Source organism: Xenopus laevis, chromosome 6L (assembly GCF_017654675.1).
Source record: "Xenopus laevis strain J_2021 chromosome 6L, Xenopus_laevis_v10.1, whole genome shotgun sequence".
NCBI classification, from domain to species: Eukaryota; Metazoa; Chordata; class Amphibia; order Anura; family Pipidae; genus Xenopus; species Xenopus laevis.
The window spans coordinates 37,780,283-37,801,655 of NC_054381.1; the positions used below are offsets into that span (position 1 = coordinate 37,780,283).

At 39.3% G+C, this 21,373-nt stretch overlaps 2 protein-coding genes across 3 annotated transcripts in view; both read left to right on the top strand.

Annotated features, from left to right (window-relative positions):
* LOC121394554 (basic leucine zipper and W2 domain-containing protein 2-like) overlaps window positions 1–21,373 on the top strand; it is a 337,450-nt gene that overhangs the window by 246,088 nt on the left and 69,989 nt on the right. The window contains exons 4-7 of one of the 2 annotated variants that reach the window (XM_041565947.1): window positions 11,373–11,437; window positions 15,313–15,489; window positions 19,138–19,241; window positions 20,796–21,116. In XM_041565947.1, the coding sequence (XP_041421881.1) occupies window positions 11,373–11,437; window positions 15,313–15,489; window positions 19,138–19,241; window positions 20,796–20,831 (382 nt within the window). In that variant the 3' untranslated portion in view covers window positions 20,832–21,116. Of the gene's footprint in view, window positions 1–11,372; window positions 11,438–15,312; window positions 15,490–19,137; window positions 19,242–20,795; window positions 21,117–21,373 lie in introns of those variants that run through there. The other variant, XM_041565949.1, reaches the window with a different exon arrangement.
* bzw2.L (basic leucine zipper and W2 domains 2 L homeolog) overlaps window positions 1–21,373 on the top strand; it is a gene marked incomplete at its 5' end in the record, with an annotated part of 176,390 nt that overhangs the window by 54,105 nt on the left and 100,912 nt on the right.

Below are 21,373 nucleotides of genomic sequence, written 5' to 3' on the forward strand. Positions count from 1 at the left end.
CAGAAAGGATTCAAACTCATATGAGGCAAACTGTGGTCAATTCTCTGATATTAACTCCTTTGGATTACCTTCTCTGCTGAAGACTGTAGACAGAAATGTTATTACTGTAGCTGATGTTATATGAGAAACAAATGCAATTTCAGGCCATTTACTGTAATAGTCTATCAAGGTTATAGCAAATCTACACCTATAGGAGCATCTGCAAAAGGACTGACAATATCAATAGCAAGTTTTTTCCATACTGAATTAGGAAATGGTACTGGTTTGACATCTGGTCTCAAATTTTAGACACTGGCTGTGTGGCAGGCACTGATGCTGTAGTAATGAGATCGTCAACCAATTGTAGGTTTAATGCAGCAAAGAAATCCCATCCTCGTCTCCATTTGTTATGTTTTGGTTAGCCGCGGATGAGTAGAATATAGCAGTGCTTTATTAGCAGGCTCTCATGCAGCCATTACACAAGAGTAAGCTTTCACTTTTAAGCTGAAGGAAGTATGCACAGTATGTCTCAACACAGTGACATCTATAGGCCATTTGTATAAACACCACAAGGGGTTCGGCTGAATCCAAAATAGTGGATTTGGTGCATCCCTTCTGAATAGAAAGATGAGTAACAAAAAGTCTCAATAACAATAAATGTGTAGCCTTACAGAGCATTTGTTTTGAAAACTGGAGTCAGAAGAAGAAGGCAAATAATTAAAAAAAAAACTATATAAAAAGTAAATAATGAAGTTCAGTAGTAAACCACTTTAAACACAAACTTTTTTTTTTTTTTTTACTTGAGGGCAATTTGTTCATTAGTTTTTTTCATTAAGTGATCCAACTAGATATATTCTTATGGAAAATGAAATGTCCCTTCATAGGAGGACTGGACAGTGTTTTTCTCCATAGCTCAGATGGCTGCTTAGGATGCTGGGATCTGTAGTTTAATTGCTGGAGCAGCTACTGAGAATGAATCCCTATCTTATCACTATGCAGGGGTGTAGCTGCAGAAGAAGGGGGGGCAGGAGGTATAGGGGTCCCATGAATCTCTAATTTGCATTTATGCAATTTCAATAAATGTTGATAAAACAAGTCAACCTCTAGACATTTTGGGGGCCTGAAAATGAACTCGCTGTGGGGCCCAGTAATATGTACTGTCACTATGTCAGCCTCTCTCTTGGATGAGCAATCACACATCTTGCAATGTGTTTGCCTGAAAGATCAATATGATTTAGGACTGAATGGAATTGGAGTTGCCATGGTTTTATCACAACGGGAAGCAGAACTTGTTCTCCGGTTAAATGCACTGGGATGACATGCTGTGTTCCTTTGATTTAGAACCCACATCACAAATCCAGAAATCGTATTACCCAATTGAGCTGGTTCATACTCCGTATTTGTCTCCTTTTCTGCAAAGCAAAATTGCTCGAGCAAATTGGTATCCATTCCCACCTATTTATTGCAATAAGACATTTTGTGGCTCTTTGACTACAAATCGCTGCTAGTTTGGCTGCCAAAGAAACACAAATTGCCTTTGAATCAATGCATATAAAATATTTGCATTCTCCTAATGTTCGATTCCCACAATTTATATTAGTCACGTTTTGTAAAAATTGATTTTGATGAAAGCCAGTGGCTATTCCATTCCTGGCTTGTCTTGCTCTATCTCTGCTGAGAAATGCCCACTTCCCATATATCTCTAGTTTTTGTCAGTTTTTACCCTCTCCTATCTGCCACCTTGTATTTTCCATGCTGCCTTCGCATAACTCCCAACATTTTACAAATAGAAAGAGGGACAAAAAGATTTGCAAAAAAATGATATTGCCTATTTTTGTGGCCACATTCCATAATTACCATGTTCATTTTACAAAATTTAGCAGGTTATGAAAGTTTGAACACATTTCTGTGGTTTTTCTGTGTTATTACAGTTCTGATAGTGAAGATGAATTGACATTTAAAGGGGTTGTTCATCTTTGAGTTAACTTTGAGTATGACGTAGAGTGTGAAATTCTCAGAAAATTTGCAATTGGTTATATTTCTTTTTTTATTTCGCTTTTTATTCAGCAGCTCTCCAGTTTGCAACGTCGGCAATCCAAGGATTCAAATTACCCTAGCAACCATGCATTGATTGGAATAAGAGACTGGAATATGATAGGCGAGAGCCTAAATTGCTCTAACTGCAATAACAATAAATGTGTAACCTTACAGAGCATTTGTTTTTAGATGGGGTCAGTGATTCCCATTTGAAAGTTGGAAACAGAAGAAGCCAAATCATTCAAAAACTATATAAAAAAAATGAACAATTGAAAAGATGCTTAGAATGGGTCATTCTATAACATACTAAAAGTTAACTTAAAGGTGAACCACTTTTTTTTTTTAATAAAGAAAGTAAAATTGTGGATGAGAGTTTGGTTGAGGTTTTTTGTTTTTTTTTTGAAATTATGAGAAAAAAATAGAGTTTTAGTTAATAACCCCCTAAAAGTTAATTTAAAATTGAGCAACCCCTTTAAACATTGTACATTGTAAATGAATAACGCCCACTGTTTCACATAACTGCTGCTCTGGAGTTCAAACCAGGGCATGTTTTATAGATTCCCCTGTCTAAACAGAGCGCTTCACTCGATTGATTGACTTGTGCTGATAACAGGACTATATCTGCTCAGCCTGGATGTTCTCTGAGACTCACCCTGGAATAGTTCTTCTGTTCTTCATTTGTGCGAGCTCCTGATTATATTCTCCTCGCTGCGTTACAGTGCTTGTGATTTTAGGTTGTTCTGAATATATACTAGATATTCTGGCAGTGTGATTGATAAAGGACATGAAAGCTATCTGTGCATCACATCTGTTCTTTGAAGCTCAGAATGTTGTGTTCCTTCCATTACTACACTGAATGAAACCATGGATATTCTGTTGAAATTACACATTTGTCACAACAGTAGCAGATAATACATTTATGAATTCTTTTGCATATCATAGTTAACACTTTTCATGTGTTAACTATGATAAGGTTTATAATTGTAATGTATTTTAATGTTTGCAATAAATAATGGTACTATAATCTGAACTATTAGTCTGTAAATTTTGATCAGTTATTATTTTTTTTAATATTATTTCAGAATAGTACAATACTTGCCCAGTGTCTTGGGCAAGTCACTCAAATTTGCTTTTATACTGTCAACTAGGGATGCACCGAATCCAGGATTCGGTTCAGGATTTGGCCAGGATTCTGACTTTTTCAGCAGGATTCGGCCGAATCCTTGTGCCTGGCTGAACCGAATCCGTATCCTAATTTGCATATGTAAATTAGGGGCGGTAGGGAAATCCCGTGACTTTTCATCACAAAAAAAAAAAGATTTCCCACTTTCCTGCCCCCAATTTGCATATGTAAATTCGGATTGGGTTCTGTATTTGGCCGAAAAAGTTGTATCATGCACTAAACAATACGCAAACCTTAAAAAAAATTGGTTTGTTTTTTTGGACAATAACTAGCGAAAAAAAATCTGAAAACCTCTATAGAAATTTGTATGTTGGTAAATAGGCCCCTTAATGTGCTAATTTGTCGTGTGCCAAATGACCAGAAATTTCAAGGGAACTGGCCCTTCATTGTCGGGCTTGGGCCCCCAGGTCCCACCAGAGAACCTGACCTCTTCAGCAAATTGTTGTAAGTTTGATACAGGCCTATGGTGGGGTGATAAAAGGTACTGATACAAGGAGACCATGTTGTACTCTGGCAGGCCAGTCCAAGCCTGGGCCCTTTTTCATTTCTGGAGTTGCTGATAACTATGGAAAATAAATTATCCACTTGAGGATCATATAGGATTGCAGTATGGCCAGCCTAAACTGCCTCCCATTGGATTCATATACGCACTAATGCTTAGGCCAGACTTCCCATCCATATCAGTATAGGGCCAGGGCCGGCCTTAGGCCAATTGGACCAATTGGGCCCAATTGGGCCCCGCACCTCTGGGGGGCCCCGCACCACAGGGCAGCACAGATAATATTTCCCTCAGCACATGATGCTGCCTGGCCTGCCCCCAACTTTGAGAGTCCAGCCCATCCCCAAATCCATAGGTCTAGCCTGCCCCCAACTCTCATAGGCCCAGCTTTCCTCCAACCTTGATAGGCCCTGCCTGCCCCCAATCCAACCAAGCCTGCTCCCAAGCTGAATCGGCCCAGCCCCAAACTAATTGGCCCAGTCCACTCTCCTATTTCCTCCCTCTCTCTCTTACCCTGTGTGCCCCTATTATGTTACCTTGTCTGCCCCTTTCCTTTCTATTTTGTGCCTGTATGCCCTTATTTTCCTAAATACTTGGTGTGTCAGTAGCCAGCAACACTTTGTCTAGGGGCCCCGCCAACATGGTCCCAATTGGGCCCCACATTTGATAGGACCAGCCCTGTATAGGGCCACCTTAAGTAAATCCATAGCTGATCACAAGTAGTAAGTACTGATTGGAATACTTGGTGAAGTTCTTAATCCTTTCTCCCTCACACTTTCTGCTGTAGTAGATGCCTTTCCTTCCAGTTCATGTAGTGTCTTCTCTGCTAGCGCCAGTGATCATTCCACTAAATCTATTATTTTATAAGTAGTTCATTTGCATTTTCAAAAAGCCTCCCGCTTGCTTTATTACGATCAATACATTCTTGGTGACATCGTGTTTTGCAGTAAACATAAACATTCCGTAAATGGAGTTTGCCCTTGCCGGTACTTATAATGTATTTTAAAGTAAAGGAAAGATAGGTTTATAGATGTATGCCCTTGGATAAGCTATTACAAGTATGCATTACTGGATGCCTTCCCAGGATATATTTAGAGCTGATGAGAATGTGTGGGGAGGAGACATTCACATGCAAAATGCAAAATCATCTTATAGACACGGCATTGCTTTCTTCTGTGCAACACTATAAGATCCTCTCGATTGATCAGGTCACCAAACGAGCAGATCTTTCCCCTGATATGCCTACCAAAAGATAGGTGATAATCGGGCTAATCCAATTATTTGGCCGTAGGGCATACCAGCCGACAGGATGAGGACCGCATCAATTAGGGTGGCCATACACGGGCTGATTTAAGATGCCGATTCTGGTCCTTTAGATCGATTTGGTAGCTTATCTGCACGTGTATAGGGCCCTCTGACAGGCCTCTCTGATCAATATTTGGCCAAAAATAGATTTTTCTGTCACATTGATGCGGTCCTCACTCTTTTCATATCCCCTTCATTGTAAAGCAATTTTTTTCCCTACCACAATATCGCTCTCCCAAGGAATGCCTGTCAGAGGGAAGATTTGTGAAGTTTGGTGACTTAGACAAATGAGTAAATTACAGTGTATGGCCATCTTTAGCCAATGTGGTCCTCACTCGGGTGGGAAAAATCAAACCTGCCCAATCAAGATATAGATCTGGGAAGCCCGTCGGAGGGCCCCATACACTGGCAGATAAGTTGCTGAATTGGATGCCAAACAAGCCCCTAGGGCCCAACCATCGGATCACAATGTGGAGAAAACAGGCAGTCAGATCAAGGACTTCAGCAACCAACCGATGTGGTCCTCATTCCAACAGGATTAATCTGTCGTAGGGTTGCCAACTTTTGCTTGCTGGAGACTGGGCAGGGAGTGGGGCCGTGATGTGGAGAGGACGGGGCATATGTCAATCATGGAGAATCCTGACAGGTTTTCCTAATTTGACTAGGAAATTTTGACCCGGGCAGCCCTTCAAAATACCAGGCTGTCTGGGTCAAAACCGGTCAGGTGGCAACCATAATCCGTCGGCAGCTTATATCTGCCTATGTATAGGGGCCAGGTCCGGACTGAGAATTAATAGAGGCCCTGGCATGTCAGGTACACAGAGGCCCAATCAGCCCACACAGAGGCCCAAACAGCCCCCACCAGTCCACTAAATACTGACTTTCTATGGCACCTTATAGTAGGGATGCACTGAATCCAGGATTCGGTCTTTTTCAGCAGGATTCGGATTTGTCTGAATCCTTCTGCCCGGCTGAACGAATCCTAATTTGCATATACAAATTAGTGGTGGGAGGGAAATCACATGACTTTTTTTTGTCACAATTTAGGAAGTAAAACATTTTTGCCCTTTCCACCCCTAATTTGCATATGCAAATTAGAATTTGGTTCGGTATTCGGCTGAATCTTTCGAGAAGGATTCGGGGGTTCGGCCGAATCCAAAATAGTGGATTCGGTGCATCCCTACCTTATAGCAGCCCCTCTGGCATTTCCCAGAACCCACAGATTGCCAGTCCGTGTCAGACGGGGGCTTTAAGACTACAACTACCAGCATCCAACAAACAGACAAATCTACCAGGAAATGCTGTTAGATCTAACTAAATATTGATATAAGGGTATGTATGGGTGAGCAATTTGAGGAGTAGGATCCTGTTTGGGGGGTTGTTAGGAAATACTCCGAACATGTCTATTGAAACGTAATACATATTCTAATTTGTTGCAGATGGCTACATGTTATGCTGCAAAAATTTCAGGATATTTATAATCCAGGCCACATATGGAGTTAGTTTTCACTCATATTAGCTGACTATTAATCTGTGTTTGGGCACCAATAGCTGTGCAATCTGTTGCAAGTAGGAGTATATTGCTCAGCATGGGCAAGGGATTCAAGTGCAATCTGGCCATCTGATTGTGACCAAATTGCACATGATTCAGTCACTTGGCAACTGGTTCTAGTGCTGTAACAACAACTAAAAACCTCTGCCATACTCTTATGTCAGTTCATTAACATGATATTAGAGAATTGACACCTTAATTACATCATTAGGCTGCAAAACTTTCGTGCTATCCAATCAGTTTCTTGCATGATGAGCTTGATGCTTGTTTGTTGTTTGTCACAAATGCCCCTATAGAGTAGGTGATGTTTATTTACCCTTTGGGCACAAACATTGTCTGCTACTTTCAGTAGTTAAATGGCTGAAAGTGCCAGCACTAATACAACAGTGTCTACTAAGCTGGAGCGACTTGAGGCAAATTCTTATAAATAAAGGGAACATCCAGGCCTTACAAGCAGTCACAGTATTTATAGGGGCCATTCTTACAAATCTATGGCCATCCAACAGGCGTCCCCGATCGATATCTGGCTGAAAGTCGGGCAGTGTAAAAAATCCAGTTGGATCGCGGCCGCATCTGTTTGTTGACGCGGTCCTGTGATCCAACCACCTGTATGGCCTCCAATCTGATCGTTGGGCCCTAGGGCCCACGAATGGATTAGCCCGATATCGCCCACCTCAACGTAGGCATAACGGGAACCAAAACCAAAGCTTTACAATTTATGTATTTGTGGTTGCTGAGCTTCTGAAAACTGGAAAGCTTTTTCTGCTGGAAGTGGAAGGCTAATAATAATTACTGTTATGATTATTTGTTGACATATGTACGCAGCGCATTACATTCACATCTGTTACTGCCCCAGTGGAACTCACAGTCTCTATCACATTTATACAGTATGCTGAATTTAATCAGAAGCCAACTAATCTACATATTTTTTTTTTACCCATAAAGTGGATCACCGCACCAGAGGCCACCCCTTTAGACTAGAAGAAAAGAACTTTCAATTGAAGCAACGTAGGGGGTTCTTCACAGTCAGGACAGTGAGGTTGTGGAATGCACTGCCAGGTGATGTTGTGATGGCTGATTCAGTTAATGCCTTTAAGAATGGCTTGGATGATTTTTTGGACAGACATAATATCAAAGGCTATTGTGATACTAAACTCTATAGTTAGTATAGGTATGTGTATATAGAATTTAATTAAAAGTAGGGAGGGGTGTGTGTATGGATGCTGGGTTTTCATTTGGAGGGGTTGAACTTGATGGACTTTGTCTTTTTTTCAACCCAATTTAACTATGTAACTATATATATTTTTGGTATGTAGGAGGAAACTGGAGAGAACATAAAAAAAACTCATTATAGAGAGTGCCAAGGCCAAAGTGGTACTCAGGACACCATTTCAAACACCATCATAATAATGAAGAAAGGTCCCTTGCTATTGTCCCTTTCCTATTAGCACCACAAATATATAACCTCTATACAGTTTGCCACTGTTAACATCAAGGCTAATTGCATGAGGATGGGTTTCACAGGGGATCAACCTGCTGGTGCACACACAGACTGATATTAGCTCCATACTTCAGCATTCTCAGCCTGGAATTTTGCTCTGTGTGCATTAATGGGCTGATCCCTTGCCTGACAGCACACACACATTCAGGTAGTGGTAGTCAGCAGGTTGACTTTTCTCTGCTGGTGCATCTTTGCCATGGTCGGAACTGATCCCTGTATCGTATTTTTTTTATTACTGTAATGAGATTCTTCTATGTCTTCCTGGATATCCAAGAAATACCCTTTCTGCAGCATTCTGAATCAGTGAGGAATGTTTTTAGGATAACACTTTTTGCTAGTGATCTTTAAATTTACTTGGCTTGTACAAATATGAGAAAGGGATATATAATTTTTTTTAATTAAAAAAAATTCCCTCCACACACCATTACCCCTCCACCTACCTATTTTTAAATTGTGTTTTTTCTTAATGGTGTCTATCTCTTAGATTATTGTCTCTTTGATTATTGTCTACAGGAATCCTCCTTTTTCTATTCTATTAATTTTTAAATTGAAAATCAATAAAATAATTAAATTCCAAAAAAAAAACCCAACAAAAAAATCATTTTTCCTTCTTACACATTTTCTCTTTTTCCTGACACATACATAGTATAAAGGGGGGAGATACAGGGTGGGGTAGGGAAGGGGTTGGGTTCTTGTTCCCTGTATTAATCTTAAAATACATACATTAATTTCCAACATTTAGCATCTTATTTGAGTGTTTCCTTTCGGGCTTGGGGCTTGGTCTATAGTGGTGTGCTCCTTTTAGCAAAAGTCTGTTCATTGAGGATGGAGAAAGGGATATTTTAAGGTCCTTTTTTCCCCCTTTAAATTTCAATGTTCCTATAAGATCTCCAGAATCTCAGCTGCTTCTCATTGTAATTCTGTGGGCCTTGTGATCACTTAAGCTTTTATGAGATCTGTGAACAACTGTACAATAACTGGCAGCTTGGTTAATGCTGCCGGCTCCTTCCCCCTCTTTCGTCTAATTACACTAATTTTCTTCCTATGTCCTCTATACATTATGACTGAGCCTGGCGCCTGATTGGTGGCAGATAAATCTGCCTTTGCAGCTTGTCCCAAAAATAAACTGGCTCTGTATAACCTTTTATCGCAATGGTGGGAACTCTAATAAACAAACTCCTTGGGGAGACAATGTTCAACGTCACAACAAATTGTGTCATGGCAGAGCTGCCTTTGTCCCCAGCAATTCTGTTCAAGTTTTTAGGTTTATTTACCTTCAAGATGTGATGTTTACAACATTGCATTCCGCAAGGTTAATGGCTTCAACATCTTGTTATCATCCGAGTGTTAATGTTCCGGAATAACAGCACTGGCGATGTTCTGTCCTGCTTTGTTAATGTTGTTTTTTTTTTCTTTAAGGTTTCGTATTTGTCCTTGGACAGAGAATATCATTGACAGGCTTGAGAGTTCAAATCAGCAATGTAGATTTAATTTAAATAAGGGCATATTCAAATAATAGTTTCATTCTTAAAAGCAAAGCCCAGCAATCCTCAAAGCACTCAAAATGCATCTGCATAGTTTTTACCCCTTGATTTTGTAGTTAAATACCTTTACAATAATCCTAAACAAATCATCTCCATTATTGGCTAGCCAGGGTCAGACTGGGTGAGTGAGGCTTTCCGGGGCTGCTACCTCAGGGGCACCCTCACCCCCTCTGGGACCCCCGTCACCCACTGCCAGCCCTGATACTTGATTTTACCACGATCAGGGGAGAAAAGTCAGCGGGGAGCAACAGCGGAGGGCAAGCGGGGATCAGGTCTGGGTTGGTGGGGTCCACCACCGGGTTTTTTCCTGGTGTCCCACCAGCCAAGTCCGACCCTGTTGGCTAGACATTTAAGAGAGTCCGGCTAGGCATCTATAACTGGAGTATGTCTCTTCCACTATCATATCCCTATATGTTGAAGGGAGCAAGAAACCCTAAGCTGAAAGCTTGTGTCCAACCATCTCCCACATAGCAACAGCAATAAAGAACCCTAGCTAATTGGGTCCCAGGCACATTTCCCTTATGTATATCATTACCAAGCATCTATGGAATCTACATGTCACTATGGACATATTTTTGGGGACAGGTCTCCTGGCCATGAAACTGGCATTTACTGTACGTTGATTAAAGAATCAGTAACATCAATTTAAAAAAAAATTGTTAGTATAGAACGAAAAAAAACACAAAGACATATTAAATTTAAAAAAAAATTGATGTTACTGATGTTAAGGAGAAATAAAGCTTAACTAAGAAGAAGTAAGACATAGGACAGAAATGTTGTACATTATGTTTTAGGCTTCTATATCAGGCCAAGGCAACTACAACTCTTTTTTTAAAAGATATTTTTATTGAATTTTCGTACATGTACAACATAAATCATAATAAGACAAACAAAAAAAAAAAAGGAGAAGAAAAGGAAAGAAGAAGAAAAGAAAGAGAGCAGAGGAGGTGAGAGGTGGTCCATCCTGGCAACATTTCAGAATTACAATGAGAAACAGGCCTTTAAAACACATTCGGGCTATTTGTATTAGAGTTCAATACCCAAACCATCCAAATTGCTATAAATTTGTCTGTACACCCTCTGGACATATAAACCGCTTTATAATACGGAAGCGCATTGTTAACTAAGGCTTTCCACTCCTCCATCGTAGTCTATTCCACCGGAGGACAATTAAAAAGCCTGAATCATTACTACTATAGAGATGCTAAACATTTAGGCTCGTTCAATAAGTTCAGTTTATAAAATATGGCATTTCTAACCATATTCATTTTTAGGGTTTAGACCTCCTTTAAGTTTGTGTTATTCCAGGTACTTTTTGTAATGAAGCTTTGCTGTTTTACGCATTTGTATATGACCTTGTATAAATAAGGTACACAAATCAGTCTGACCCTGCTTGAAACAATATATTTCAAATACGTCACTGTTTCTGGGGGTCTGCATTTAGACACAAGCAATTACAATTTAGTTAGCTGGCATTGTGATATTAGACTTGATTTATGTCCTCCATACTTTTACTAAGTGTCGCAAGTCTCATCTGTCCTTTACTATGTGTATCTCTATTATTTCTGTTCTCTTACCTTACTTCTGATCTTTTCTAACTTCACAAATCATTTAGTATTCCTGTTTACTCTTTTAAAGATGCTGATTTAAAGGATAAGTCATATGAGTCCTGGTTTATCACCTTTCTTTTCATGCCACATGTATTGGTACAATTGCCATGGAACTTTGGAACTTTTAGCAATAAAGTATGTCTTTATTTTTTTTTTTGGCAGAAATTTTATGAATAAGCACCAGAAGCCAGTGCTAACAGGCCAACGGTTTAAAACCAGAAAGAGGGGTAAGTGTTCAATACTGTTATTAGACTCTTTAATCAAAATAATGGCTCACCAGATGGGTCCTGAGATATTGTTAGACATGGCTAGATTTGATTAACCTGGCTAAACAAGTATTTACATAGGATCCATAATCCCATGCTTCAGATAAGCAAGTGAGATTGCCTTTCCAATGAATATGGGCTATCTTCTGTAAATCTGTCTGGCTGTGAAGGACTATTAACTAGATATAAAAAAACAAAAAAACAACTATTAAGGTCAGGGCACACAGGCAGATTCAGGGAGATTAGTCGCCGGCTAAAATGTAAATCGCCGTCGGGATGGCACTCGGCGCAATTTGTTTCCTGAAGTCGCCCGAGGTTGCCTCACGAGGAAACTTTGAGCGATTTCGGAAAATGAATCAAGCCGAGTGACATCCCTCGGCAATTTACATTTTTGCCGACGGGAAGGCAGTTCAGGGAGATTTGTCGCCGGGCAACTAATCTTCCCAAATCTGCCTGTGTGCCCTGACCCTTAATAGTTCACTAATGTATTTCCTCTTTCAGTCAATTAAAAATGCTTACAACAACCTACTCCTGGAGTATATATCAGACCAACAGCCAGTAAAATGGGAGTATATTGCCTTCTACTTCCTTCCACAACACAAATTAGAAAAATCAGACAGAACATTTAACTCTATGGCAGCCATGTACTGGAATCTAGCATACTGTGTTACTTAATACTACATTTACATTTAGTATTTATTACATTGTGGGGAAACAGCATGTCATGTGTGAACAAGTGACTACAAAAAGGATCTTTGAATTTCGAGGGGTTCAGTCTGCATTAGATATATAGTATAATTTAACTCCAACCAAAATATAGAAAATATAAAGGCAGCCATATGAACTTCAGATGTGATCTGCAAAGACACAAGTCTTTAGGAGGCATTGCATTGCATAGATAAAGTCATTTACAGTTTGGTTGCACTGGATATTTCTTGTTTGGGGAGGGCAAATCTCTACCAGTTCATAAGTGCCAGAAAGTTTCTGCACTGATTGTCAACACAACTTTCTGCACATGAAAACATGTCATTTCCAGCACCCAGAGATCTCCAAATATCCCTGTCACACACAGTACCTCTTGGAAAGGGGTTGCAAAATATTCTCTGTTATATGCCATACACAAAAAATAAAGAAAGAAAAATAAATATATATATATATATATATATATATATATATATATATATATATATATATATATATATTTATCCAGAACCAAAGCGAGCACTGTTTGCTAAATAAAAATACTTTTATTGGACTAATAAGACCTGAGAGTGCTCGCTTTGGTTCTGGATATTTATGATGCTTTTTTTGCTGATGGCACCCAGGCAAATAACACAGCGGATTACGAGTTGTGCCGGCTCTTCACGGAATATAATATTTTAAGTTAATATTTTACGTTTTCCTTATTATACACTGTTGTTTTGTGATCCCACCTATATAATATGCAAAATACAACATATATATATATATATATATATATATATATATATATATATATATATATATATATATATATAGTCAACTACAAGAGGTCCTCTGCACTCAACCCATTATCAATATATTTAAGACAGCGACATTTTGTGCATACTGCTACTAAAAAATGCCTTACCCTTTAAACAACACAGGGATTGTTTGTCCATATATTGCAATATATTTAAGCTGGCCAACTACGTCAAAGTCATCCCATATCTGGCCAGTCCTACGCTTAATTTTCATCTGATTCATTAAGAATTCTATTGCTTCATTATACATTTTACAAAGGGACTAAGTTTTACCTGCAACTTACTAGCTGCTTTCAAAGTAAAACTCCCAAACTATATGTATTTTGTGGTCACACCCTCATTGCACCCCCGCCTAATGGTTTTAAAAAATAGTGGTGAGCACAACTTTCCCTTGTTTGTTATAGTTATACAGGAGCAGTGACCAGCTCCATGTTGTAGCTCCCACCCTTCCCAGCTATAGTCAGGTGATCCCACTGGTGTCTAATAAAAGGGCAGCCAAGTTTGGGAGTTTTACTTTGAAAGCAGCAAGTAAGTTGCAGGTAAAACTTAGTCCCTTTGTAAAATGTATAATGAAGCAATAGAATTCTTAATGAATCAGATGAAAATTAAGCGTAGGACTGGCCAGATATGGGATGACTTTGACGTAGTTGGCCAGCTTAAATATATTGCAATATATGGACAAACAATCCCTGTTTTGTTTAAAGGGTAAGGCATTTTTCAGTAGCAGTATGCACAAAATGTCGCTGTCTTAAATATATTGATAATGGGTTGAGTGCAGAGGACCTCTTGTAGTTGACTATGGTGAACGACCGATTTCAGTGCAGTCCTACCAATCCATCAAATTATCGTGCAGTTAGTGGGATTCCAACGATCGTACATCTTATGATTTTTCGGCCGACACCTGTCAGAAAATTGATCGGCCAAGTTTAAAAATCTTTATCGGTCCCAGTGCAATCTATCTATGTTTGCAGGGCCAAGCAGGCAGCTACCCTTAGTTTTGCTGGCAATATCGCCTGAAATGGTCTTTTTAGTAAATGGACACGTTGTACATTTAATTGATCATTTCAAGATAATCGTAGTCTCACAATAACGTTTGGATCTTTTAAAAATCTTTACATCTATGGCCAGCTTTAGACTTTTTAAAGTCCAGATAGGGGAATTGGGTAGAGGCTCTGGCCTAGCCACTCGCCAGTGAAATAGTCAAAAATAAATGGAAAGCCGATACCTTGCTACAAACAGGTGAATCCCAAACTTTATTCCATGGTGCTCACAACACTTCAATGTTCAAACATTTCGGGACCGCATGGCCCTTCCTCAGTGACCACTGAGGAAGGGCCATGCGGTCCCGAAACATTTGAACATTGTATCTTATTTGTCTCCAAGTCATATTAAAAGCTCATTTTAAATCTCATGCTATGAAATAAAACAATCACAGATAACATTTTAGTGTAGGACTTTTTCACTAAAATGAAAGGGCTAGAATGCTTTTGCACTTCATTAAAGGGATCCTGTCATCGGAAAACATGTTTTTTTCAAAATGCATCAGTTAATAGTGCTACTCTATCAGAATTCTGCACTGAAATCCATTTCTCAAAAGAGCAAACAGATTTTTTTATATTCAATTTTGAAATCTGACCTGGGGCTAGACATTTTGTCAATTTCCCAGCTGCCCCTGGTCATGTGACTTGAGAGAAATGCTTTCTGGCAGGCTGCTCCTTCTCAATGTAACTGAATGTGTCTCAGTGGGACATGGGTTTTTACTATTGAGTGCTGTTCTTAGATCTACCAGGCAGCTGTTATCTTGTGTTAGGGAGCTGTTATCTGGTTACCTTCCCATTGTTCTGTTGTTAGGCTGCTGGGGTGGGGGGGGGAAAGGGAGGGGGGTGATATCACTCTAACTTGCAGTACAGCAGTAAAGAGTGATTGAAGTTTATCAGAGCACAAGTCACATGACTTGGGGCAGCTGGGAAATTGACAATATGTCTAGACCCATGTCAGATTTCAAAACTGAATGTAAGAAAATCTGTTTGCTCTTTTGAGAAATGGATTTCAGTGCAGAATTCTGCTTATGCAGCATTATTAACTGATTCATTTTGAAAAAAATGTTTTTTCCCGTGACAGTATCCCTTTAAGTACTGCACAATGCAGACAGGGTTAGTTTATAATTGAGATTGATTGCACTGAGATTGATATAAAATCCCTATATGGCCAGCTTTACTGTCTGAGATCTGTTATAAACAAGCTTTGCACTGCAGTTTCTATGTTCACTACTTTCTAAAGAACTGATACAAAAGAATAACATTTATGTTTCTTCCTCCTATTTACCTGCCACAGATGAAAAAGAGAAATTTGAGCCTACAGTATTTAGGGATACCATTATTCTGGGCCTCAATGAAGCAGGGAACGATTTGGAAGCAGTAGCAAAATTTCTTGATACAACAGGATCACGACTTGATTACCGCCGTTATGCTGAAACCCTGTTTGATATCCTGATCGCCGGAAGCATGCTGGGTAATCTCTTCCTCAACTCTCTGGAATACATTATTTCTTTAGTTTGAATCACACTTTAATAGACCTTTGTAAGTCTGTTGCATAGCAAACATTTATAGGAACATTCTAAGCAACTTAATTTATGGCCAATGTATATTAATCAAATATAGTTTCTGTAATTATTTGCAAAATATTCCCACATTACTTTTCCCTCTTAAAGGGACACTATACCCTATTTTTGAGAAGTGTGGTTTCTACAGGGTAAGAATAGTTGCACTGGCATCAAATCCTAGTATCTCTCAGCAGAGTAGCAGTTACAGAGCTTCTGGCTAGCCTGTGAGTGAGACAATGGCTGCTTAGACAAAGGTAACTTTAAAAGTGTAAATATATTCATGGTTTTTCACAAATTATTATTTTTTCTTTTCTTACACCTATGCTAGTTTATGTTTCTTTTTTTGGGATCACTCAGTTTATTGCCTGTGAAATCACAGTCTAAGCTATGATACCCACTGCAGAGTCATTACTTGCAATTGCACCTAGCTGTCCTCTGCACTGATTTAATGGCAAGGTGCTAGAAGCATCTCTCGTAAGAGAGTAAATCGTTGTAGCCTTACACTTACACTATCTTGATTTACAGCAAAGCACATATCAGGAGGGAATTGGAGTAAAATGGGTTTTCTCTTTCTCTCCACGCTTAGAGTGAGTTCAATTTAATGTCCCTTTCACAGCTAGAGACTACTGTCCTATATTGCTGGGAAATCCATTGTGGAAAACTCTGGCTACCAAAGGTCATTATTAAATAGATGTGTAGAACGAAGGGGTCGGAAATATGGCAGGCACATAACAGATTCTGCAAATCAGCACAATGACCGTGTTGCAGCGATGAAAAGAATAGAACACTTTAGAAACACTGCTAAAGGAATTGAGGGGAAAATGGATTTCATTCCCTTTCCTATATATTGGGCTAGTGCCACCGATTCTTCCTTGGACTAAAATCATTTTGATTAGGGATGCACCGAATCCAGGATTCGGTTCGTGATTCTGCCTTTTTCAGCAGGATTCGGCCGAATCCTTGGGGCAAATTCACTAAGAATCGAAGTTGCGCCAGGCGCAACTTCGCCGCACTTCGCCAGGCGTATTTTCGCCAGCGCTCCGCAGATTCACTAAAATCCGAAGTTGCGCACAGGGGTAGCGTAAGTTTGCGAAGTTGCGCTAGCGTTGATTCGCTAAGTAAAGCGAAGTTACGTTAGCGAAGGCTAATTTGCATACGGCGCCAAATTCAAATTTCAATGGAGGAACACGTAACAGCACTACAAATGGCTAGAAAACCTTCAAATCATCAAATAAAAATTTTATTTTGCCCTACACATGTGCCCACTGTCTAGGTAAGTTGCCATGAGTCAGGAAATGTAGGGGAGCCCCAAAAAATTTTTCGATCTTTTTCAGCCTATCACCCATAATGTAGAAAACACGCCAGCGTTTTTTGGGACTTAGAAAAAATTTTGACTTTTTTTGAAACAATCCCTATCTACTCTATTGCGCTTCGCCAGGTCTGAGGTGGCGAAGGAAGTCTAGCGTAAAAGGTAGCGTTCAGTACACTGCGCAAGTTAGTGAATTTGCGTAGTTACGTCGCTAGCGAAAATTCGCCAGGTGTAAGGGTGCGAAGTAACACTAGCGAAACTACGCCAGCGTTCGTTAGTGAATTTGCGCAGTAACGAAAATGCCAAACGCTAGCTTCGGCGCTTAGTGAATTTGCATATGTAAATTAGGGGCAGGTAGGGAAATCACGTGACTTTTTGCCACAAATGAAGAATTATTTTCCACTTTTTCCTTTCCTACCCCTAATTTGCATATGCAAATTAGGGTTCGGTATTCGGCCGAATCTTTCACAAAGGATTCGGCCGAATCCCAAATAGTGGATTCGGCGCATCCCTAATTTTGATCGGGTGATGGTGGGAGGCTTTGGGAACTAAGACCAATTTTTTATTTATTTATTTTTACAACAAATACGAAGTATTACAGGAAGCTGCTATTTCTTCTGCCATGTCTCCTGGGGTTATTATACACAAACTTGCCACTGTATTTATCCTACTATGCATTCCAAGGGTATTCTACACGGAACACACTCTGTATCATATATATATATATATATATATATTTACAGTGGTGTGAAAAACTATTTGCCCCCTTCCTGATTTCTTATTCTTTTGCATGTTTGTCACACTTAAATGTTTCTGCTCATCAAAAACCGTTAACTATTAGTCAAAGATAACATAATTGAACACAAAATGCAGTTTTTAAATGAAGGTTTACGTTATTAAGGGAGAAAAAAAACTCCAAATCTACATGGGCCTGTGTGAAAAAGTGATTGCCCCCCTTGTTAAAAAATAACTTAACTGTGGTTTATCACACCTGAGTTCAATTTCAAAGGTTATAAAGCCATTTCTAAAGCTTTGGGACTCCAGCGAACCACAGTGAGAGCCATTATCCACAAATGGCAAAAACATGGAACAGTGGTGAACCTTCCCAGGAGTGGCCGGCCGACCAAAATTACCCCAAGAGCGCAGAGACAACTCATCCGAGAGGCCACAAAAGACCCCAGGACAACATCTAAAGAACTGCAGGCCTCACTTGCCTCAATTAAGGTCAGTGTTCACGACTCCACCATAAGAAAGAGACTGGGCAAAAACGGCCTGCATGGCAGATTTCCAAGGCGCAAACCACTTTTAAGCAAAAAGAACATTAAGGCTCGTCTCAATTTTGCTAAAAAACATCTCAATGATTGCCAAGACTTTTGGGAAATTGTGGACCGACGAGACAAAAGTTGAACTTTTTGGAAGGTGCGCGTCCCGTTACATCTGGCGTAAAAGTAACACAGCATTTCAGAAAAAGAACATCATACCAACAGTAAAATATGGTGGTGGTAGTGTGATGGTCTGGGGTTGTTTTGCTGCTTCAGGACCTGGAAGACTTGCTGTGATAGATGGAACCATGAATTCTACTGTCTACCAAAAAATCCTGAAGGAGAATTTCCGGCCATCTGTTCGTCAACTCAAGCTGAAGCGATCTTGGGTGCTGCAGCAGGACAATGACCCAAAACACACCAGCAAATCCACCTCTGAATGGCTGAAGAAAAACAAAATGAAGACTTTGGAGTGGCCTAGTAAAAGTCCTGACCTGAATCCTATTGAGATGTTGTGGCATGACCTTAAAAAGGGGGTTCATGCTAGAAAACCCTCAAATAAAGCTGAATTACAACAATTCTGCAAAGGTGAGTGGGCCAAAATTCCTCCAGAGCGCTGTAAAAGACTCGTTGCAAGTTATCGCAAACGCTTGATTGCAGTTATTGCTGCTAAGGGTGGCCCAACCAGTTATTAGGTTCAGGGGGCAATTACTTTTTCACACAGGTTTGGATTTCTTTTCTCCCTAAATAATAAAAACCCATTTAAAACACTCATTTAAAAACTGCATTTTGTGTTTACTTGTGTTATCTTTGACTAATAGTTAAATGTGTTTGATGATCAGAAACATTTTGTGTGACAAACATGCAAAAGAATAAGAAATCAGGAAGGGGGCAAATAGTTTTTCACACCACTGTATATCAATATATCCATATCATAACTATCACAGTTTTATATGCTTAGTTAGAAATCTTTTTGTTCTTTTAAGCTCCCGGAGGAAGCCGTATTGATGATGGAGACAAAGCCAAGCAGACCAATCACTGTGTGTTTTCAGCTGAAGAGGACTATGAGACCATGCGAAATTATGCTCAGGTATGCGAGAAACATGGCGTTCATGCTAGACTCTGTTACATCACGAGAGTTCAGTAATGAAAAGGGATATAAAGCGAGGTTATGCATGATTTGCACCAGTTGGCTGTATATACAGTATATAAAGATGTTTTATAGTGAGACAACAGCATGATTGTTTCATTAAAAGGGTTTTTACGCTTATTTATTATTACATTTTCCCGAAAATTTGCTTTGCAGGAAAAAAAATCAGATTTTCAAGATTTTTTTTTGATTTTTCACACAATTTTTTCGGATTTTTCGCCTGAAAACTTCGGGGTATTGCACAAAACCCAGCGCACATTAAAAAATCATTGGGACTTATCCCATTGATTTATATGCCGGATTTTCTAATACTGATTTTTCCATCCTCTGGGTTTAAAAAATTCCGAAAAATTCGTGATTTTTTTTTAAGTCTGATTTTATATATATATATGGTTTTCCAGATAACTGAGCTTTCTGTAATTTGGATCTTCATACCTTAATTCTACTAGAAAATCATGTAAACATGAAATAAACACAATAGGCTGGTTTTGCTTCTAATAAGGATTAATTATATATTAGTTTGGATCAAGTACAAGCTACTGTTTTATTACAGAGAAAAAGGAAATCATTTAAAAAAAAAATTGGATTATTTGGATAAAATGGAGTCTATGGGAGATGCCCTTTCTGTAATTCAGAGCTTTCTGGATAACAGGTTTCTGCATAACGGATCCCATACTTGTATAAATGAACCAACCATCTCTTGTTAAACACCAGCTGATTGGTCCTACCAACATGTAAAGGTGGCTATAGACACACAGATCCTATTGTACGAATCGAGGATTCGTACGATTTTCGGATTGTGTGTGTGTGGCGTGTGCCGACATCTTTCGTCCGGTCGGGTCAGGTTTGATTTTGACCCGACCGATCCCGCCGGCACATAGTAATCGGATCGTCCGAACAATTGGATTACCCCCGATATAGTCATGCCTGTTAATGGCATATCGGGGAAAGATCCGCTCGTTTGGCGATGTTGCCAAACGAGCGGATCTTTGCGTCTCTATGGCCACCTTTAATCTCTATAGGGAAACTAAAACAGTGAAGTAACAATTAGAGGGTTATTTATCAAAGTCCGAATTTATCGCAACATTCTCTGCTACATTCTCAGATCAAATCCGCTCTGTTTTTTACGCTTATTTATTATTACATTTTCCCAAAAGTATGCTGTGCAGGAAGGAAAAAAAAATCAGATTTTCACGATTTTTTCTGATTTTCATGATTTTTTTCTGATTTTTCACCCAAAAACTCAGAAAACGTCAGGTTACTGCACGAAACCCAGCGCACATCAAAAATTCATTGAGACTTCTCCCATTGACTTATATGCAACCTCGACAGGTCTGAGATGCCGGATTTTCAGATTCAGACTTTTCCATCCTCTGGGTTTAATAAATTCTGAAAAATTCATGATTTTTTAAAAGTCAGATTTCATTAATGAATGATTTTTGCATTCAGAGTTTAGTATATAACCCCCTTAATGTTAATTCTTTGTAACAACAGGTAGAACTTTATAGGCAAGAAACTCAAACAAATTAATACAGAACAACATTCATTTCCCTGAGGCGACACATTGGGACTATTTATCAAACTGTATAAAGAAACAACAAGCAAATCACCTGACACGGCAAAGGAAAAGCAGTGATTTCCAGTGACCCCGTAGCTGCAGATAAAGTAGAAGCGTTTGTTCATTGTAACAGAACCACCTCCACCGACACGACCATTTTCCCCATTGACTTTAAAGGATCACGTGAGGTTTATAGTCAAATAATGGCGTCAAATGTACCAATTGGGAGGCGTGAAATAAAAGTCAACTTGATAAACTCACCGTTTCCTGTACACAATATGATTAATGGGCCCCATTATGTACAAAACCTTGTCTACCTGGTTAGAAATAGGAGATATACGACTGATTTCTGGATTATCCTGGGGTGACTTCACTAATGTTTAAATTATATGAAAAAAAATAAACCTTCCTGCCTCCCTAAACAGGACAGACGTGGAAACAGCCGAATGCAATCAGTCATTATTACTGTCATTACTCAATCAGCTTCAGTGCAGCCAATACATTTCAGTGGGAA